We start from the raw sequence: 18,534 nt of genomic DNA on the forward strand, positions 1-18,534 counted from the left end.
AAATACCAAGTTCTATTCACACCCCTGCTTCCTTTCAGATGAATCAAGAGGCCAATATCTGCCTCCTTCTTTAAAAAAATGTTTTTATGTAATTCTGATGGATATTTGAATGTCTGGTTCTCAATAATTTGAAACTAGTTATCAGTCAAGAAGATTCATTCTCAGAGTTTGATGCCGCATCACTGATTTTAAAATATCCACAGCCTCAATATTAAGTAGAATTTTATTTTTTAAAAAACAAGCTTATAGTTTAAAATACAAATTGATTTATTATGGAATTCACATGGCTTCTTGGAGATTGATTGTAATAAAAGCAATCAAAATGATTTGTGTCAGTCAATCCAGGGGACAGCTTGGATTAGCTGATTTAATTCTTGTGAATGCACTTTCCCTCCGCAAGGCTCGATTCAGGACTACAATGGCCAATTCTGATGGGTTATAACTGTCCTCGTTCTGAAGAGCAAACCTGGACGCCTTACTTTCATCCACCCACAGACAGAGGCCATTCAAGGTCATTGCACCGCTATAAAAACTCCAGAGTTCTAAATGCAGCCCAGGAAGAAGCTGTTCTCTAGAGAACATTGAGACCTGGCACCTGCCATTCTCCCAGAACTCGAGTCCTCTGGGAGGACAAGGTTGTACTATCAGAGGAGTATGACTCTCCCAAGAGGACACTAAGGGTCTCAAGGACCAGGCAGCTGGTAGAGAAGCTACAATCACCGGATTTGGCACGTGGCTGGAAGTTATGAAGAGTGGAATTTGGTGATTAGAATACCGCAATTTACATCTCCGTCCAGAGTCATGGAGTCAGAGAGGAGCAGCACTCAAACAGGGGCTTTCACCCACTAGGTTTATGTCAACCACCAACCACCCACTTACACTAATCCCATAAGAAAATGGGCTTTGTATTTTCCCCAGTCCCGTCAAATCACCCAGACTATCAGCTGATTTACAGTGACCAACACTCACATCTTTGGGCTGTACGAACAAACCAAAGCAGCTAGACGAAACCCACGCGGTCACAGGAATTATGTGCCAGGCAGCACCCACCCGAGGCAGTGGCTCCCTACCGTCCACTGGGTCCCAAATCCAATTTGCATCGGAGGAGCCGTTAGTGCTGTCCTCCTCTCAATCTCTCTTCTTCCTCCACCCCACCGAATCTAATTCAGTGTGATCACCATCGCTCCAGCAAGCACGGTCCACACCAGCAGCCTGATCCTAGTCACAGGGGACACTGTCATGGTTAGCCCATCCAAATCTAGTGGGTTATTAAATTAGTGGGTACACGGTTCATTTTGACATTGTACTCCTTATTTTGTGAATCATATGTTCACTGATTTGACACTATAGAACATAGAATAGTACAGCACATTACAGGCCTTTCAGCCCACAATGTTGTGCCAACCCTTAAACCCTGCCTCCCATATAACCCCCCACCTTAAATTCCTCCATATACCTGTCCAGTAGTCTCTTAAACTTCACTAGTGTATCTGCCTCCACCACTGACTCAGGCAGTGCATTCTACACACCAACCACTCTCTGAGTGAAAAACCTTCCTCTAATATCCCCCTTGAACTTCCCTCCCCTTACCTTAAAGCCATGCTCTCTTGTACTGAGCAGAGGTGCCCTGGGAAAGAGGCGCTGGCTGTCCACTCTGTCTATTCCTCTTAATATCTTGTACACCTCTATCATGTCTCCTCTCATCCTCCTTCTCTTCAGAGAGTAAAGCCCTAGCTCCCTTTTTTCTGATCATAATCCATACTCAATCATTTGACGGAATATTCCCCAGGCTGCTCCACGAGGCAAGGGAAGAGATTGCTGAACCTCTGGCTAGGATCTTTATGTCTTCGTTGTCCATGGGAATGGTAACGGAGGATTGGAGGGAGGGGAATGTTGTCCCCTTGTTCGAAAAAGGTAGTCAGGATAGCCCAGGTAATTATAGACCAGTGAGCCTTACGTCTGTGCTGGAAAGCTGTTGGAAAAGATTCTTAGAGATAGGATCTATGGGCATTTAGAGAATCATGGTCTGATCAGGGAGAGTCAGCATGGCTTTGTGAAGAGCAGATCGTGCCTAACAAGCCTGATAGAGTTCTTTGAGGAGGTGACCAGGCATATAGATGAGGGAAGTGCAGTGGATATGATCTACATGGATTTTAATAAGGCATTTGACAAGGTTCCACATGGTAGGCATATTCAGAAAGTCAGAAGGCATGGGATCCAGGGAAGTTTGGCCAGGTGGATTCAGAATTGGTTTGCCTGCTGAAGGCAGAGGGTCGTGGTGGAGTGAGTACATTCAGATTGGAGGGTTGTGACTAGTGGTGTCCCACAAGGATCTGTTCTGGGACCTCTACTTTTAGTGATTTTTATTAACGACCTGGATGTGAGGATAGAAGGGTGGGTTGGCAAGTTTGCAGATGACACAAAGGTTGGTGGTGTTGTAGATAGCGTCCAGGATTGTCGAAGATTGCAGAGAGACATTGATAGGATGCAGAAGTGGGCTGTGAAGTGGCAGATGGAGTTCAACCTGGAGAAGTGTGAGGTGGTACACTTTGGAAGGACAAACTCCAAGGCAGAGTACAAAGTAAATGGCAGGATACTTGGTAGTGTGGAGGAGCAGAGGGATCTGGGGGTACATGTCCACAGATCCCTGAAAGTTGCCTCACAGGTAAATAGGGTAGCTAAGAAAGCTTATGGGGTGTTAGCTTTCATAAGTCGAGGGATAGAGTTTAAGAGACGCGATGTAATGATGCAACTCTATAAAACTTTAGTTGGTACCCTTTCCAATGCTTCCACATCCTTCCTATAGTGAGGCGACCAAAACTGGACACAGTACTCCAAGTGTGGCCTAACTAGAGTTTTATAGAGCTGCATCATCAATCATTTGTTGTAACTAGGACATGAAGTTAGTGTACAGAGCACTTAGAAAATAACAAAAGCACTGTATAATTGCACTCTATTTTTGCAGTTAGCAATGAAAGATTCAAGAGCACTAAAAATTCACTTATTCAGCTATGTAATCCCCGTGAATTGTTCTGAAGGAGGTCTTCATTGCTATGCTGAAGCAACACTTCTTCTGGTAATACGGGTGGCCCGCCCAGACGCAGAGGCCTCTCCAGAACCAAAGGCGCCTTTGTCTTTTTTTTTAAAAAACACAAGACAATGCTAGACACCAAGAACTTCAAGAATGGCAGGACCACCTCATCAGTGAGTTGCTCGTTGACAGAGGAGCTGGACATGGTGTGGACCATGCTGCAGAAGAAAGGCATTGAAGTTGGTGTGCGAAGGTGGTATACAGTCTAACAGTGAGTGTCGGACATTTTTCCTACGATGCAAGGCACTGTTGGACGTTGCTAACTTGGTACTGCAAGTCTAACTTACTGGTTTATTGGTGAAACCAAAAGCAAGGGAGCTGTGTGACCTCAGTTGTAGTGAGGACAAGGCCTCAGCCACAGGCTTGCTGGCTGCAACAGTCTAAGAGGGCAGACGCCAGAGGTGGTGTGGTACAGCGTCCATGCTGGAATAGGGTCTGGCACCTCCCAACAGTACTGCCCTCCAGTGTTTATTTGGCAGAAGACCAGCTGCATCATAATTGCATGTTTGTCTGCGGACTACTGAGAACGGTTTGTTCTTCCTGACAACACCCATACATCATCTATTTACAGAACATGTCCTTCAGGGACTTGGGCTACATATATTTATTTTTTGTGACTGTATGCTTTCTTGCCATCTTGCATGTGCTACACGTGCCTTTTGCTGGGTATGACCGCGGGTACTGTTTTGCACCTTGGCCTCAGAGGAATGTTGTTTCCTTTAGCTGTGTTCATGTATGATTGAACGATAATAAACTTGAACTTGAGAAATATCTTGGATATCAGCAAACAATGACAGCAAGTGTTACAAATACTCAGTGGCAGGGCAGCAGTTAGCTGGTAGAGAACAGAGCTAGTTTTTGAGAGAATGAGAAAATGTGTTGCCCATTGCAGAGAAGAGGAGAGAACGCGTAACGTTTGTGATGAAGTGCAGAGCAGGTTCAGCCCGGTGATAACATTTTTGGAGCTGTCTAGAACACAGAAGAACATGCGCGAACTGGAGGACACAGAACACAGCAGCTGTTGGAAGTCTGAAATAAAGTGCTGGAAATACCCAGCAGATCAGGCAGCATCAGTGGAGAGGTACACACCATGATGTTACAACTGGATGATAGAGATGCTTAAGTCGTGATTTGATTGAGAGGGCTGGTTACCTGAAATTGTTGTATTAAGATATTGAATCCTCAGATTGTATTACACCTCAATATAAAGGAGAGGTTCTGTTCCTCAAGCTTACGTTGGCCTTCATTGAAACTGTGCAGGAGGGCTCTCTATCCTGCTTGAGATACACAAAAGTGACAGGCTTCTGAGAGCCCATGGTCATCCTTATAGTCAAGTGTACATTATACTATGGATTGCTATCTTCTCTTAAGCACACGACTTCATGACGTTTTGGTAAATAATGGTTTATAGAAGATCACATTGGCTTTCACATGTGTTAGAATAATGAAATTTCTTTGGTGGTATGAAGTTTTTCCCGGTATAGAGTGTAGCGGTCACTTGAAAACAAAGCAGAACTGCTGAGAGACTTCCAGGGTGAATTAACACGGTAAAACTCTCTTCCAAATAACAAATTTCCAAATTTAGAAAAATGTACATTCGATCCTTTATTACAAAACCAGCGTAGACGAACGAACTTGCAATGATTAAAAAAAAACTAATGAAACTAAATTAGCAATACAACAGTCTAATTAACCTAATTAGCAATATTAAGTGATATTAGTGTAAATAAATTTGCATTTCAATTAATGAAGTTAGTGTAATAAGCAGCCCAATAACATTCCAATTAGCAAAGCTAGTGGTTGAATAGCATTCTAATAGCATAACTTGTGTAGTTAAATGAAGTTGGCAGTCAACAAAATAATACAATTCCCATGGCTCATCCCCTCCACTAAACTACTGAGCACAAATATGTAACTATACTCATATGCTTCTACCACACCCCAACCTATGTGACAGATCAGCATAATAAACATGCCAAAAATACAATACAGACAGAAAATAAATACATGGCTCTCACATCAAGGACCAAGTAACTTATCTTACACCACAACTATGGTCAAAACAAACTGCAGGTGAGATAACTATCTGGACATTCTGCCGCAGCTTGGTTACCAATCTGGTCCATCCTCAAGCAAAAAGCACATCACGTAACCACTCCACGTGGGTTCATGCCACGCACTCATCCACCAGAAGTATTTTGGGACAAAGTTGCTGTCCTTGAAACAAAGTAAAGGTTGTGAGAAGATGATATCTGCTGTGGGGAAGCTCAGGGTCCATCGATTCTATCCCATCTCTGCACCAAGATAGACTTCCAGCATCCTGGGTGGTGGCTGACAACAGCAGCACAGGGCAGAGGGCGTGCACCTACCAGCACTTTTCAGTTTTCAGTTTTCAGCATTAAATTGGAATGCTTTGAAGACTGTGAACTCCAGAGACAGGAGTATAGAATCAAATATTCCCCTGAAAGTATTATCCTACCCAAATGAATCCCATGGTCCAACTGGTAATGACTCCTTGCCATCAATTGGACACCTGCAAGGGAGCTTCGAGAGCTAATCGGTGAACTAAACTGACTTAAATGTTAAGAATTGTTGAATCAGAAACAGTTCTTTGGATTTGGATGAATGATTGATGATAACCATCTCCTTTGATGACTGGTACCAATAACAACAACTGCCAGCATCAAAGATAAGCCCTTGTGAAAACTCACTGGACCATGGATTACTTTTGAGGGACAAATTTATCCAATCACTTCCAGGAATTGCCATGGCGTTAGGGAACAAAAATACAAAATCTAAAACTGAAATCTCACATGATCCTGTGAGTCATTTGTTGTCCAGCAGTGGTGTGGAATATCATTTCCTCATAGGGGTGTGTTATATGTGTCATGATCTGTTAAGGGCAAGTTCACCAAGGTACTTGTAGAGTATTGGCCAGGATTACATTTGCAAAGTGTCCCCTTCATCCTACACATCACACAATCCCCATTTTCTATGTCTGACGACCCTCCTTTTCTTCTGACTGTCCCTGCTCTTCCGCTAGCTCTGGTTTCCTCAGGCAGTGGCCAAGATCTGGTTTGTATCCTGTGCCCAATGTAGCTAACATTAGTGATGCATGAAGATCCAAAAGACTTGTGTTTTTAAGATCACACACATCCCTTGCATCGCTGGCAAAGACACTCATTGTCCATTTCAAACTGTCCCCAAGCACGTCTTAAGGTGCTTTCTTGCATTGCCTCTGCAGTGTTTGTAGCTAGTAGTTTTTTTTTGGTTTGTACCAATAGTTTCAGGGACAGAGATGGGAATATTAGAGGTCAGGCCAGGGTCTAGACCTCCATTCCAGAGTCAAAGGCCAGCGATGTGATGGTGTCACAATGGCCATCCTGGTCGGGTGTCAGGCCATCAGAGTAGCAAGGCTGAAAGTTGGTGGCCACCCAGGAATGGACCCGTGAGAGCAGGAGAACGATGAACTCTACGTTGGCGAGTTCGAGCCACAGTGTTCATGATTCTGTCATCAGCAAGTCTGGACTTCCGAGTTCTTATCCATCGTCATTGAAGTGTTCTGAGATTGACACTAAAGTCCAAAGGTCAACTGGAAGTTGACCTTTGAAGAATGTTGGCCGAAGCCTGGGTCACCCAGTCTCCCGGTCCAGTGGGGAAGGTGAAGGCCCAACTTCTACGAATCCCAGCTCACTAGAGACTGCAGAGGCCCAGAGACAGCAGATCACGTATGCACGTGGGAGGCAAGAGTCCTGGTTGTTAGTTCCATTGTTCTGCTGAACACAGCAGTTCAGCACTGGAATATGCAGTGACACTTGCAGGCTGTCCCCTTAGGCTGAGTTGGCTTTTAATGTAAATGATGCATTTCACTCTGTTTTGATGTACAAGTAATAAACTTGAATCTGTGTTCCCCACCCCCCAATTTTGTATTTCCTCAATATTCTTATGAAATGCAAAGATCTGTCTCGATGGCATGTCGACAGTTTTTCCACTGTATCTCAGTCCGTGACATAATAGCAGCTCCTCTAGTGGACAGACTTACAAACAACAGTTGGAGGTGTTTCAGGATATAAAGTAGATGGAGGAACAGTGAGGGATTTCCAAATCAAGATTAATAATTAACTTACTGTGTTATTGAGAAAGTGGACTGGTGTTTTATTCCTCAAGTGCGACAAAACAGAAAGTGGTTGTGCATACCTCAGCCAAACTCCTCTACAAGTTTCATAGTTGCATTTGCAAGATTAGGCACCGATGACAAGCATGCATTGCCCACCCCCAGCAGTATTTGGGAAGAGGGCCTCCTCAAAACTCTTAGCCCCCTCCTGTGAAAGCAGCCCCAATGCTGCTACACAAGAAGTCCCAAGATTTGGACCAAGCACCATGGGAGAAAGCGTGATACATTTTCAAATCTAGACCAGGCCTGGCTTGGGATAGGAACATGCCTCAAGCCACTGTTAACAACAGAAAATCCGCAGATGCTGGAAATCCAAGCAACACACACACACACACAAAATGCTGAAGGAACTCAGTATTGCTGGTGACAGACATTCAAGGTGCTGTTGTTGTAACCTTAGCATAAACTACAGTTCGTTTTATACCAATGATTCTTTTGGAAAGTGTGGCAAGTATATTCAGGGTAGCAGATGGGGTGCAGTATGTTTACACTTTCTACATAACTTAGTACATACGGCAGAAATGGAATCCTTAATTCCTATTCAACAGCGCACACGAAAAATTATCAAAAAAACACAAAAATCATTTCCAGAAACAGGTCAGATGGAGAGAAAATAGAGTTAGTATTTCAGGTCACTGATCCTTCATTACAATTGTTTTGATGAAAGGCCACTGACCTGAAATGTTACGCAGACTCACTGTACACCCAACACATCATCCATCAGATTTTCAAAACCAGCTTTTTTAAAAAAAATCTTTCAATTACAAATGAATATTAAACATCCTGGGAGAAATTAAACTTAAGTTTTCTTAACTTAATAATACTTTGTGAAAACTTAAGTATTGTTTAAAAAAATCTATAAACAAATCAGAATTTAAAGCATTGAATCCTGTGGTTCTAAAATTTAAAATATTCATAAAAACAGACTTGTTAGTGAAGTTACTTTCCGGAGCTCGAGTTTTTGGTTTATTTATTTAGATACAGCAGGCCCTTCTGGCCTTTCGAGCCTCACCGCCCTGCAACCGCCGATTTAGCCTAATCACGGGACAATTTACAACCGCCGGTTAACCTACCAACCGGTACATCTTTGGACTGTGGGAGGAAACCGGAGCACCCGGGGGAAACCCACGCGGTCACGGGGAGAAGGTACAAACCCCTTACGGGAATTGAACCCGTGTCACGGCCACTGTTCAGAGAGAGAAGGTGAAAGTTAATCCCCGGTAATTTGGACGGCCCTTCCTTACAGACACGATCAGTGTACGGAGCCAAAACACAAAAGAGAGAAGGTAATTAAAATACTTTAGGAAATAGCGCACACCCACGACCCAATCGCGTTATTTGAATGTAATATATTTTTAAATTTGCACAGAAGTCGGAGTACTGTCCTCTGTCGGGCAGATTCAATGTGTACTGGTGAAGCCTCAACAGCGATCATGGGGGTGAACATTGAGGTAAACAACTCTCGCGAAGAAGCGCAGAGCTACCAAATATTTCAAGCAATTGGACATGTTCTTCTTTATTTGAAAAAAAAACTCTATTAGGACATGCCAGTTAGTTCTTCAGCTCTCAACAGCTGTAACGGAAAGAAGTGTTAAGAACAAAGCCTGCATGTTGTAAACAACTCTGGGGGCGGGGGTGGGGTTTACGGGAGTGGAGAGTGTCACAATAACAGTCAGTCCTTCCGAAGGCAATGCACCGATTTAGAACTCAGCACAGCAAAATAAAAAGAACCCCCACATTCAGGATTGTTCCATATAAAATGCCAACTTTAAACGTTCACCTAATCGAACTTCTATACAAGTTCAAACAACGGGAATTTTAAATACGGGCTAAAAGGTCTGAAATCATAGGTGACTCATTTAGTTTTTAATTTGAAATTTCTCCCCCTCCCCCTACCACCACGTTTTCAAAAAAAAGCACACAAAAGACAAATGATATTGACCTTTTCAGCTACTGCATCTATCGCGGACTGATTGTAGAAGGAGGTGACAGTTTTGGACCTTTCCCTGCTTAGTTCAGAGCAGCCCGTCACGGAGGAGGTGGACTGCCACCTCTTCACGCCGGCGACGCCGGTCCGTGCGGCAGCCAAGCGGAGGACGGGGATCGGGCAGGGTCCGCACCATTCACGGTTGGCGTACAGTACAAAGACAACGGGTCGACCCCTCCAGACACAGGCCATCGTTTCCACCTTGTGCTAAGCCCACCGGCTCTGCAGACTTTTCGTCAACTTCACCTCTCCGGACTTGGCCTGAATCCTTCCTATCGTTTTATTCCTTCAGCAAACAGATTAGAATTTCACTTTGCGGAAAAGGGTTCCTACATTGCGCGGCGCAACAGCCCTGGAGATCCATGTCCATCCCGCAACTGAGATCAAGGCAGCACTTAAACTAACTGCTTGAGGGATTCCGTCATGCAACAAACACATCTCTGCTGCCGTCTTCAAGGACAAACAACTGCCCAGTCCCATTCATTGGCCGGCCCCGGCCTCCCATTTCATTATTAATAACCTCGCCACCAATCGTTTGAAAGCGCCGTTCCCACCGCCGTTGGATACTACAGACGTCACGATAAATCAATTTTGTGTTTCACCGATATTCATTTTCAAGAACACATTAAAACACCGATTCGCTTTTTAAAATAAAACAGTTGATCCTTTTTTTTGCACTTTTCAAATAAAAATTATATGACCTTTTTCCAGATTTAACAAACACTTGATAAATAGAGTATTGTCGACCGCTTCACTGACCTAATCTAGTACCAGGTGTGTAAACAGGGGCAAATAGCATGACATCACTGGAGACCACTGGTATAAATTCAACATCAGTCATAAAATAAAAATTAATCATGCAGTTCTGCATTTAACCGACCGTTTTGATTTAAAATAGCGATCGTGTAACAACTTCTGTGACTGATAGAGCAATGATGCTGCTTTTGCACAGAGAGGTAAAGTGCCCTCCTTTTCGTTCCCTTTGTCTTCTGCAGTCTCTCGGGATCAGAGATGGTTTACCTACACTCCGATTATGGATCCTAAAGTGTCTGGTTGTTGTTACACGGGTGATGCCTGTCTAATTCGTTGTTCCACTTTAGTGAAGCCCGCGCATGTGACGTCATGCGTAGTGACGTCTGCTATGCACGGACAATGCTAAATTTACAATATTACTTAAATATTACCGAAGTGCTAAATACACAACACTCTTCCCTGCTTAGCTATAACCTTCAACTCAATTGACAATGCTTCTCAACTTATGTACATATACAGCGCTGTGCTAAAGTTTTAGACACTTGTATACTGTATAGTGAAAATGCTAAGACTTTTATTCAGTACTGTAGTAATTTTATGCTGCAGAAAACATAAACAAATTTCATAGCATAGATGAGGGATTCTGATTCTGTTACTGGTCTATATTGAGGACTGAGAGTGGGAAGGGGGCAGGGAGAGAGGAATCATGGTTGGGAAAAGGTGAAATCTGAGGGAGAGAGCAGGAAGCACTAGAGAGGTAATCTATAATGATCAATAAACCAAGTGTTTAGAATCAAATGTTTCAGGGCTGTATGTGTCTGCACCAGAGGCACCACCTACCCCTGCCACACCTTCTCTGCCACCTATCTCACACACCTCCTGCAGGGTGTTCCACCTTCGCTACTTCCAACATCCTTTGGTCCAGCCTGATTTATAAACTTGTTCTCTGCCCCACTTTAACAAATACAGTCCTGTGCAAAAGCCTTAAACACCCTAACAATATATATATAGGCCGAAGACTTTAGCAATGTCCTTTGTGCGTGTATGTACACACACACATATAAAATACTATATACTATACATTACAACTACAAAATAAACATCCACAGCATAAAACAACACAATTTAAATTCTCCCATACTGTCCTAAAGTTTTAATCGCTGCGGACAATTTCTTATTCTTGTGGGATAATGTCTTTCCTGACAAGGGAGCTGGGGGTCGCTGCTTGGCACAAGAGACTTGTGGCTGTGAAACAATCTCAGGTTCTGGAGCCTCCATGGTGGTTGTAGCAGTTACTGTCGGGGCCACAGGAAGTGGTTCTGGCACTCTGGATAACTTTCTGCTCTTCTCAACTGACCGATGTGACATCTCCAGATAACGTCACATGCAATCTCTTCTGTGTGGGAGAGTGGTCCTAATCTTCCCAAGTACTAACTTCTGACCACCTCTGTAGTCTTTGGCCAGGACTGCTTGTCCAGGAGTGAAACATTGAACCTTCTTGTTTGAGGAGCACTTGGTTTGCTTGTCCTGCATACACTGTCTGAGGTTGGGCTTGAGCACACACGAAGCTGAGCGCAAGGGACGACCCAGGAACAGCGTAGCTGGTGAGTGGCTGATTGTGGAATGTGCTGCACTGCAATATGCAAGGAGGAAACCGGCGAGCTTTCGATTCTGTGCTAGTGCACTATGTTCTGACAACATTGCTCACAGTGCATCCTCTAAACTCTGGACAAATCTCTCTGCCAAGCCATTTATAGCTGGCTGGTGTGGTGCAGATGTAATATATCTTATTCCATTTATTTTCAGGTATGGCTGAAACCGTTCCACAACAAACTGTGGTGCATTGCCACTAACAAAGTGTTCTGAAACACCAGCCATCGAGAAAAGGCTTTTCAACACATAAGCAGTGGATGGTATTGGGAACTGTTCTGGTCACGTTGTAGCTGCATTCACTAATACCAAGAAATTTGTGCCCATGAATGGTCTGGTAAAATCCACATGAATCCTCTGCCAAGGCAATGCAGGCTACTCCCAGGGATGGAGAGTTGTCAGATATAATGGATCTTAAAGAGAGCTGCAAGTTGCATGATCTTCTGATCTACCCCAGTCCACCAAACAAAGCTTTAAGTCAGTGCTCACAAAATGCTGGTGGAGCGCAGCAGGCCAGGCAGCATCTATAGGGAGAAGTACAGTCAACGTTTCGGGCCGAGACCCTTCGTCAGGACTAACTGAAAGAAGAGATAGTAAGAGATTTGAAAGTGGGAGGGGGAGGGAGAGATCTGAAATGATAAGAGAAGACAGGAGTGGGAGGGATGGAGCTAAGAGCTGGAAAGGTGATTGGCAAAAGGGATACAGATCTGGAGAAGGGAAAGGATCATGGGACGGGTTGGAGTAGCTACAGATCCGGCTAAGATAGAGGTGGTCACCACTTGTCCAAGACCCGAGACTGTGAGTGCCCCATGCTCGTTCCTTGGATTCTGTGATTACTGTCGAAGGTTTGTGAAAGGCTACGCAAAAGTGAGTCGCCCGTTGAATCAGCTTCTGTGCGGTTACCCTCCCTTGGGGAAGAAAGGACAGGAGGGTGGAGAGTATCTTAGCCCATTGGAGCTCTTTGGAGTGAGGTGGGATGTGAAATGTGAGGAGGCCTTTCAGTCGCTGAAGGAGCTGCTGAACCAGGCGCCGGTGCTGGCTTTTGAGGACTCCCGATTGACGTATGACCTGCACACGGATGCCAGCTGAGAGGGTTTAGGGGGCATCCTGTATCAGGATGAGGGCACTGGGTTGAGGCCCGCTGCATTTGTCCACTTGAGTCTGTCGCCCTCTGAGAAAATCTATCCCCTGTGCAAGTTGGAATTTCTGGCGCTGAAATGGGCTGTGGTGGATAAGCTGAGTGACAACCTCAATGGGGCCAAGTTTGAGGTGAGGCGGGACAACAACCTCTAACTTATATCCTGACCTCGGTGAAACTGGATGCCGCAGACCATTGGTGCTGGCAGCATTGTCTGCCTATGATTTCAGTCTGAAGTACCGGCCGGGAAGCAGGAACATTGATGCTGATGCTTTGTCCTGACGGGCGCATGAGGGACTGGTCAGGGCCGAGAAGTGGAAGAGTGTTCCTGCCCCAGGGGTGAAGGCCATGTGTCAGTTTGCCATCACTGTATCGATCGGTGGATCAATTGGGAGCTTCTGATGAAGCCTTTCCCCAGGTTTACTGTAACCTGGCTGCTCTGGAGACAAATCAGCTGCCAGAATTGAGCTCTGGGTAAGTGACCTGGGCATTGGTACCTTTTGGGCAGCGGTTGACAAGGGAGACATAGCTCAGTCAGGGAAGACAAAACATACATCAATGCCTCCATTACTGTGAGAATGGCCTCGGTTGGAGTTGAAGAACCGGATCACGTCACCCCCAGACCAGCCCCAGTGTTGCCAGCTGGTTCTGCCCAAGAAGTATCAGAGGATTGTGTTGAAGTCACTTCATGATGATTCTGACCATTTGGGGGTGGAAAAGACCTATGGATTGCTCAGAGACCAGTTTTACTGGCCCTGAATGAAATTGGAGGTCGAAGAATACTGCAAGTTATGCATTCGATGCATACGGCGCAAGACACTGCCTACGCGGTCATCTCCCTTGTCCCACTTGCAGAGTGCAGGGCCCCTGGACCTGGTGTGTATGGATTTCCTGGCAATAGAACCCGATGCCAGCAACACGGTGAATGTCTTAGTCATCACGGATCACTACATCAGATATGCTCAGGCTTTTCCTACCAAGGACCAGTGGGTGACTACGGTGGCAAAAGTGTTATGGGAGAAGTACTTCATCTATTATGGCCTTCCCAGGTGGATACATGGTGATCAGGGATGGGATTTCGACAGCAGACTCATCCATGAGTTACTGGGCATGTTTGGAGTTGGGAAGTCGAGGACCATGCCCTATCACCCGCTGTGTGATCCCCAGCCCGAGAGGTTTAATCGGACCTTGCTAGACATGCTCGGGACTCTGGAGATCAGCAAGAAGAACAAGTGGAGTCAACATATTGGGCATCTGGTCCAGTTACAGCTGTACATGAAATGAAGCTACTGGATACTTGTCATATTATTTGATGTTTGAGCACGAGGCAAGGTTGCCCATTGACCTTTGTTTTGGGACTGACGAGGGTGACTTACCCCTGAAGACTTATCTGGAATATGTGTCTGATATTAGAATAGAGCTGAAAAGGGCTTATGAATTAGGTGGGGTTGCAGAATAAAGGAAATAAGAGGAGGTACGATCAAGAAGTGAGGTTCTCTGGAGCCTGGATTTTGCGGTTTTTTGCCAGGGAGAGATGAGGAGAGAAGACCAAATGGAGAGAGTTGGTAGAGTGGACTTGGAGTGAGGGTCCGAAGGTCAGCGACGATTGGAGGTCAGTGGTGGACGAACGGCCTTATCAGTGAGCTCCAACATTGTGCATTAGACTGTTCCATGAGAATGGGCCCTTTTTCTTTTTTGTTTTCTTTACTAACCATATAGTCAAAGAATTATAAAGCTCAATCATTTAATCACATGTTGTGTACTGTTTGTTATTTCGTGGTATTGATTTGTAACAGGAGACACATAGTGCAGCATCCACCCAAACAAGATTTCCTAAGTTTGGCCGGGCCGGTGGTGGTGGTGGTGGGGGGGGGGGGGTGTTATCATCCCCTATATTAAGCTGCTAACCAAAGCAAGAGTTACACAACAATCACCTCCCAGTTTCTCACCTAACCCGAAGCACCCCCACCACTCCAACTCCAGCCATTACAAAAAAATTCCAAGGAATGTTGATTTACAATGCAGTGAAAGAAAACAGGAACTGTAAATTCAAAGTAGTGACAGATTATTGCAAAATAATTCAAATCTATTTAAAGCTACAAATAAAATTATTTAATTACAGTTGAACAATTTTCATCAAAAATTTTAGAGCGTATATTAGTCGTCCAACTATTCATTACGTCATTGCTTTATCAACTTCCAATGAAATGGATGGGCCTGGTGCAGTGTATCAGCTCCTCAACATCAAGCAGAATGTTACTCAGGAGGAGCCTCAGATCCCCACATTTCAGTAATTTGCAGTCTGTTTTGTTGCTTTGAAAGAAGCACTGAAACTGTGTTCCACTGAATATTTGTTGGACAGGCAATAAAGAACATCTTGACCTTCTTCTACATTGCAGGATAATGTTCAGAGATTTCTTTCTGCAACCAAAAGCCTTGATATGATTTTTTGAAACTCAGTTTCAGCTCAAAGACATTTTGTAGCAAGATCAGTTCTTCGTCCATCCTTCGTTAATTCCTCACTGGAATGGATTTACTATCCAATCTGGAATTTGGATTGAGAGAAGATCCTGAAATCTCTCTGACGTGTCTTTATGCAACTCAGCCAGGTGGGTATAATATATTTGAAGATCATCATCTGATATTCTTTCTTTCACTTCCAACTCAAAGAGGCTCAGAAATTGGAAAAGGTCACGATGGCCAATGTTGCCCTTAAATAGAGTTAACTTGGACAGAAATATGGAGATGACTGATTTGACTTTGATGAGATTGACATAATTTCCTTGCAATTGAAGATTGATTTCATTAAATTCTGTGAATAATTCTGACAAATAAGCAATGTCATGCCTAATATTCTTGTGTTGATTACTGAATGAAGCATTCAAGTCTTCAAAGAATTTTATCAGTTTCTCTTGCAGTTTCCTTTTGAAAGCATCTGACTTCTGTGCGGAACAGCAATAAAAAAGCTCTCAAAATAATTTAGAATTGAGAGCATGGGACTTTATCTTATTTACCACAGTGATAACAGTATTTAAATGATTTGCGCAGCCAATCAGTGAAGTTCTTTTGGGATAAAATGCTGTCCGTGAATTACACAGTGAATACTAAATATTGTTAGATACAGCTTTTTTTCAAGAAGGTAATTACCACGGTGGTATCCTATCATTGATGGTTCCCCATCTGTTTCACAAGGTGAGTGGAATACCCTTCTCTTTAAAAAATTGCTCAACAGTTTGAAATATTGACTTCCCGTTTTTATCTGTTTCTAGTCTCCTTGCAAATGACAACTCTTGAACCATACTGTCATCTCTTAAGAAGTGAACATAACCAAGAAACAAAGATTCATTGCCTGGCAAAATTGACTCATCCAAATACAGAGCAAATTCTGTTGTCCTAAGTATGTTGCAAAATATGTCTTCCACATTCTCAGACATTTCATCTATTCTTCTTTGAACAGAGCTCTCGATGAGTGGAATCACTAATTATTTGGTCTGTAACTTATGCAAAACTGTACTCAGAACCTCCCTTAGTGCTGGCAGAATCAGTTCTTCTCCAATTGGATGGGGCTTTACAGATTTAGCAATGAGCAATGAAATGTTGTATGAAGCACGCAAACTATCACTGTTTTGTTGTGCCGTGCTGGCAAACAGGTTTTGCAGTGTTTTCCGTTTCTCAAAGTTTTTGTGAGGTGACTGAAAATAAGCCAAGTTCTTGTTTGCTTTATCAGAATGTATTCCCTTCAAATGGTCAAGGATCCTGGACAATCTCATTGCCTCATTTGAAAAAACATAACGCTGTTGTAGGTTGCTCAGTGCTGGTATAAATCCATATTTCAGATACTCCACACCGCACTGTCTATACTTTTTTGTTTGGTCTGCCTCTGCCAATTTCATTAAAGAATAAAAACCACAATCACCTATTAAGTCCAACCTCAAGCTCTACGATCAATAAAGGGGAAAATTATGACATCATCATAGCTCAGGCAAAACCTGACTCTCAGCCTGAAGGTACATAAAGTGGGGCAGTGATATCTCAGTCAGGCCCTGGGCTAAAGAAATGCAATGAAGACCATTCAAAAGGGCAGATTCTGGAGTTTATCCCATTGTGTCACTGCGTGGTTAGAGTATAGGAATCGTACTAGCTAATACTGTACTACAGTATTGAATGGAAGCAATACGTAGGGCAGGCCCAGAAATAACGGTATTTCTTCTGTCCAGGTTTCCCATGGCATACGAAATCCAGAAGAGACACATTGCTTTTCAACACACTTCTAGAAAAGTCTAAGGAAACAGTAGGTTAGCAGGTGATGGGGTGACTACATGATCATTGTAATCAGTTATGAGGCAGAGAATCAAATGCTTATATAAGTAATACATTTCTTAAATTAAGCCTGTAGCCCCCCCTCCCCCCACCAGCTGCTCCCTTGCTACCGAGCAACCCCCACCATTTCCTTTATCTCTATTGCCCCCTTAGAAACTCCCAGCACCCCCAAGGGGACAATGTCACCCAATTCAGGAACCACTGTTCTAGACTGTAACCACGTTGTGTTGTAGCAAAGTAGGTGCTTCGCATAATTTGTCTGTCCAATAGAGTCATGAAATTTTTGTAAAGAACAACATGTCCCCGCTTAAAGATACTTTATTCTCTGCTTCCCCTTTTTTCTGAGTGACCCCTTCATTAATAACTATAAATGGAATTAAAATTCTTTGAAACCAAATAAGATCCTGTTTATTTGTGAACTTTCAGGGATTTTCTACCACACTTCATGAAGTCTCCACCGGATCCAATTCAGATATAACATTGCCAGTTGAGTTATTCAGCATCCAGACCTGGTTCACCTTTGCAAGAAATTATCTCACCTACATGAACGCTATGGATTTTGTCACCAATAAAGCTAAATATCTTTTGATTGTCTACACTTCCGCTCTGTAAGCTCTGCACAAGCATTACTTAATATAACATTCTTTGCAGTGACTCTCATGGCTACATTTTTGAAATATGTCAGGTAATGTAATATGTGGAAGCGTACATAATTCACAACCACTGTGGGGTTCATTTCAAGAGACTAGTCTGACATGACATAATGATGTGAAGTTTTTTTTAAACTCTGCTTTAGGTTTGGTGTTTTGGTTGACGAAAAAGGTTACTGTTTCCTTTAAACTTCAAATGCCTCTGTCATTTTATTTACAAAAACCTACAAAACAATCGCTTCTATTCAACATTGGAAGCCAAACTTAGATGAAGACAACTTTAAGTGCATGCTCATTTTTTACTTCATTCAGAATTCTACATATGCATACCCAGTGATATCCCTTTTTGAAATTTATTATTTTTGTGATCAGCAAGTCCAACACCATTGCCTACCCTCAAAAGCCCTTAAGAAGATAGTGGCGGGCTGCCTTCTTGAACCACTGTATCCTTTAGTTGAAGGCAATCAGATTCCAGGATTTTGATCCAGTGATAATGAAGGTACAGTGAGATAAATGCTACTTGCAGGGGAAAGCTGCAGGTGGTGAAGTGCCCATATACCTGCTGCCCTCATCCTCGTGGTGGTAGAGATGGGAGGTTAGGTGGGAGTTGTTGGTTTATTCTAATCAAATATTTGTTGTGCAATGGTGGTGACAGAGAGAAAAGGTTGGAATGGAATAACAATCAACTGAGCTTCTTTGTCCTGGATAATGTCAAGATTCTTGAGAGTCAGTGGAGTTGTGTTCCACCACACTCTTACTATCTGCTCAGAG

At 43.5% G+C, this 18,534-nt stretch overlaps 1 protein-coding gene and 1 long non-coding RNA gene across 6 annotated transcripts in view; one reads left to right on the forward strand and one right to left on the reverse strand.

The window, feature by feature from the left end:
• The window catches only part of bckdk (branched chain ketoacid dehydrogenase kinase), a 71,594-nt gene extending 61,856 nt beyond the window's left edge, over window positions 1–9,738 (reverse strand). Inside the window, exon 1 of one of the 5 annotated variants that reach the window (XM_059973014.1) lies at window positions 9,208–9,733. In XM_059973014.1, coding sequence (XP_059828997.1) covers window positions 9,208–9,444 — 237 coding nt within the window. In that variant the 5' untranslated portion in view covers window positions 9,445–9,733. Of the gene's footprint in view, window positions 1–9,207 lie in introns of all 5 variants that reach the window. The other 4 variants (XM_059973012.1, XM_059973013.1, XM_059973010.1 and 1 more) reach the window with 4 other exon arrangements.
• Window positions 8,170–17,712, forward strand: LOC132395886 (uncharacterized). The gene is made up of 5 exons (XR_009512776.1): window positions 8,170–8,551; window positions 8,635–8,716; window positions 15,254–15,402; window positions 16,063–16,190; window positions 17,540–17,712. It is a non-coding gene; the product is annotated as an uncharacterized LOC132395886 (long non-coding RNA).
• Window positions 17,713–18,534: the final 822 nt, after the last annotated feature.

This window comes from Hypanus sabinus, chromosome 6 (genome assembly GCF_030144855.1).
Source record: "Hypanus sabinus isolate sHypSab1 chromosome 6, sHypSab1.hap1, whole genome shotgun sequence".
Taxonomy (NCBI): Eukaryota; Metazoa; Chordata; class Chondrichthyes; order Myliobatiformes; family Dasyatidae; genus Hypanus; species Hypanus sabinus.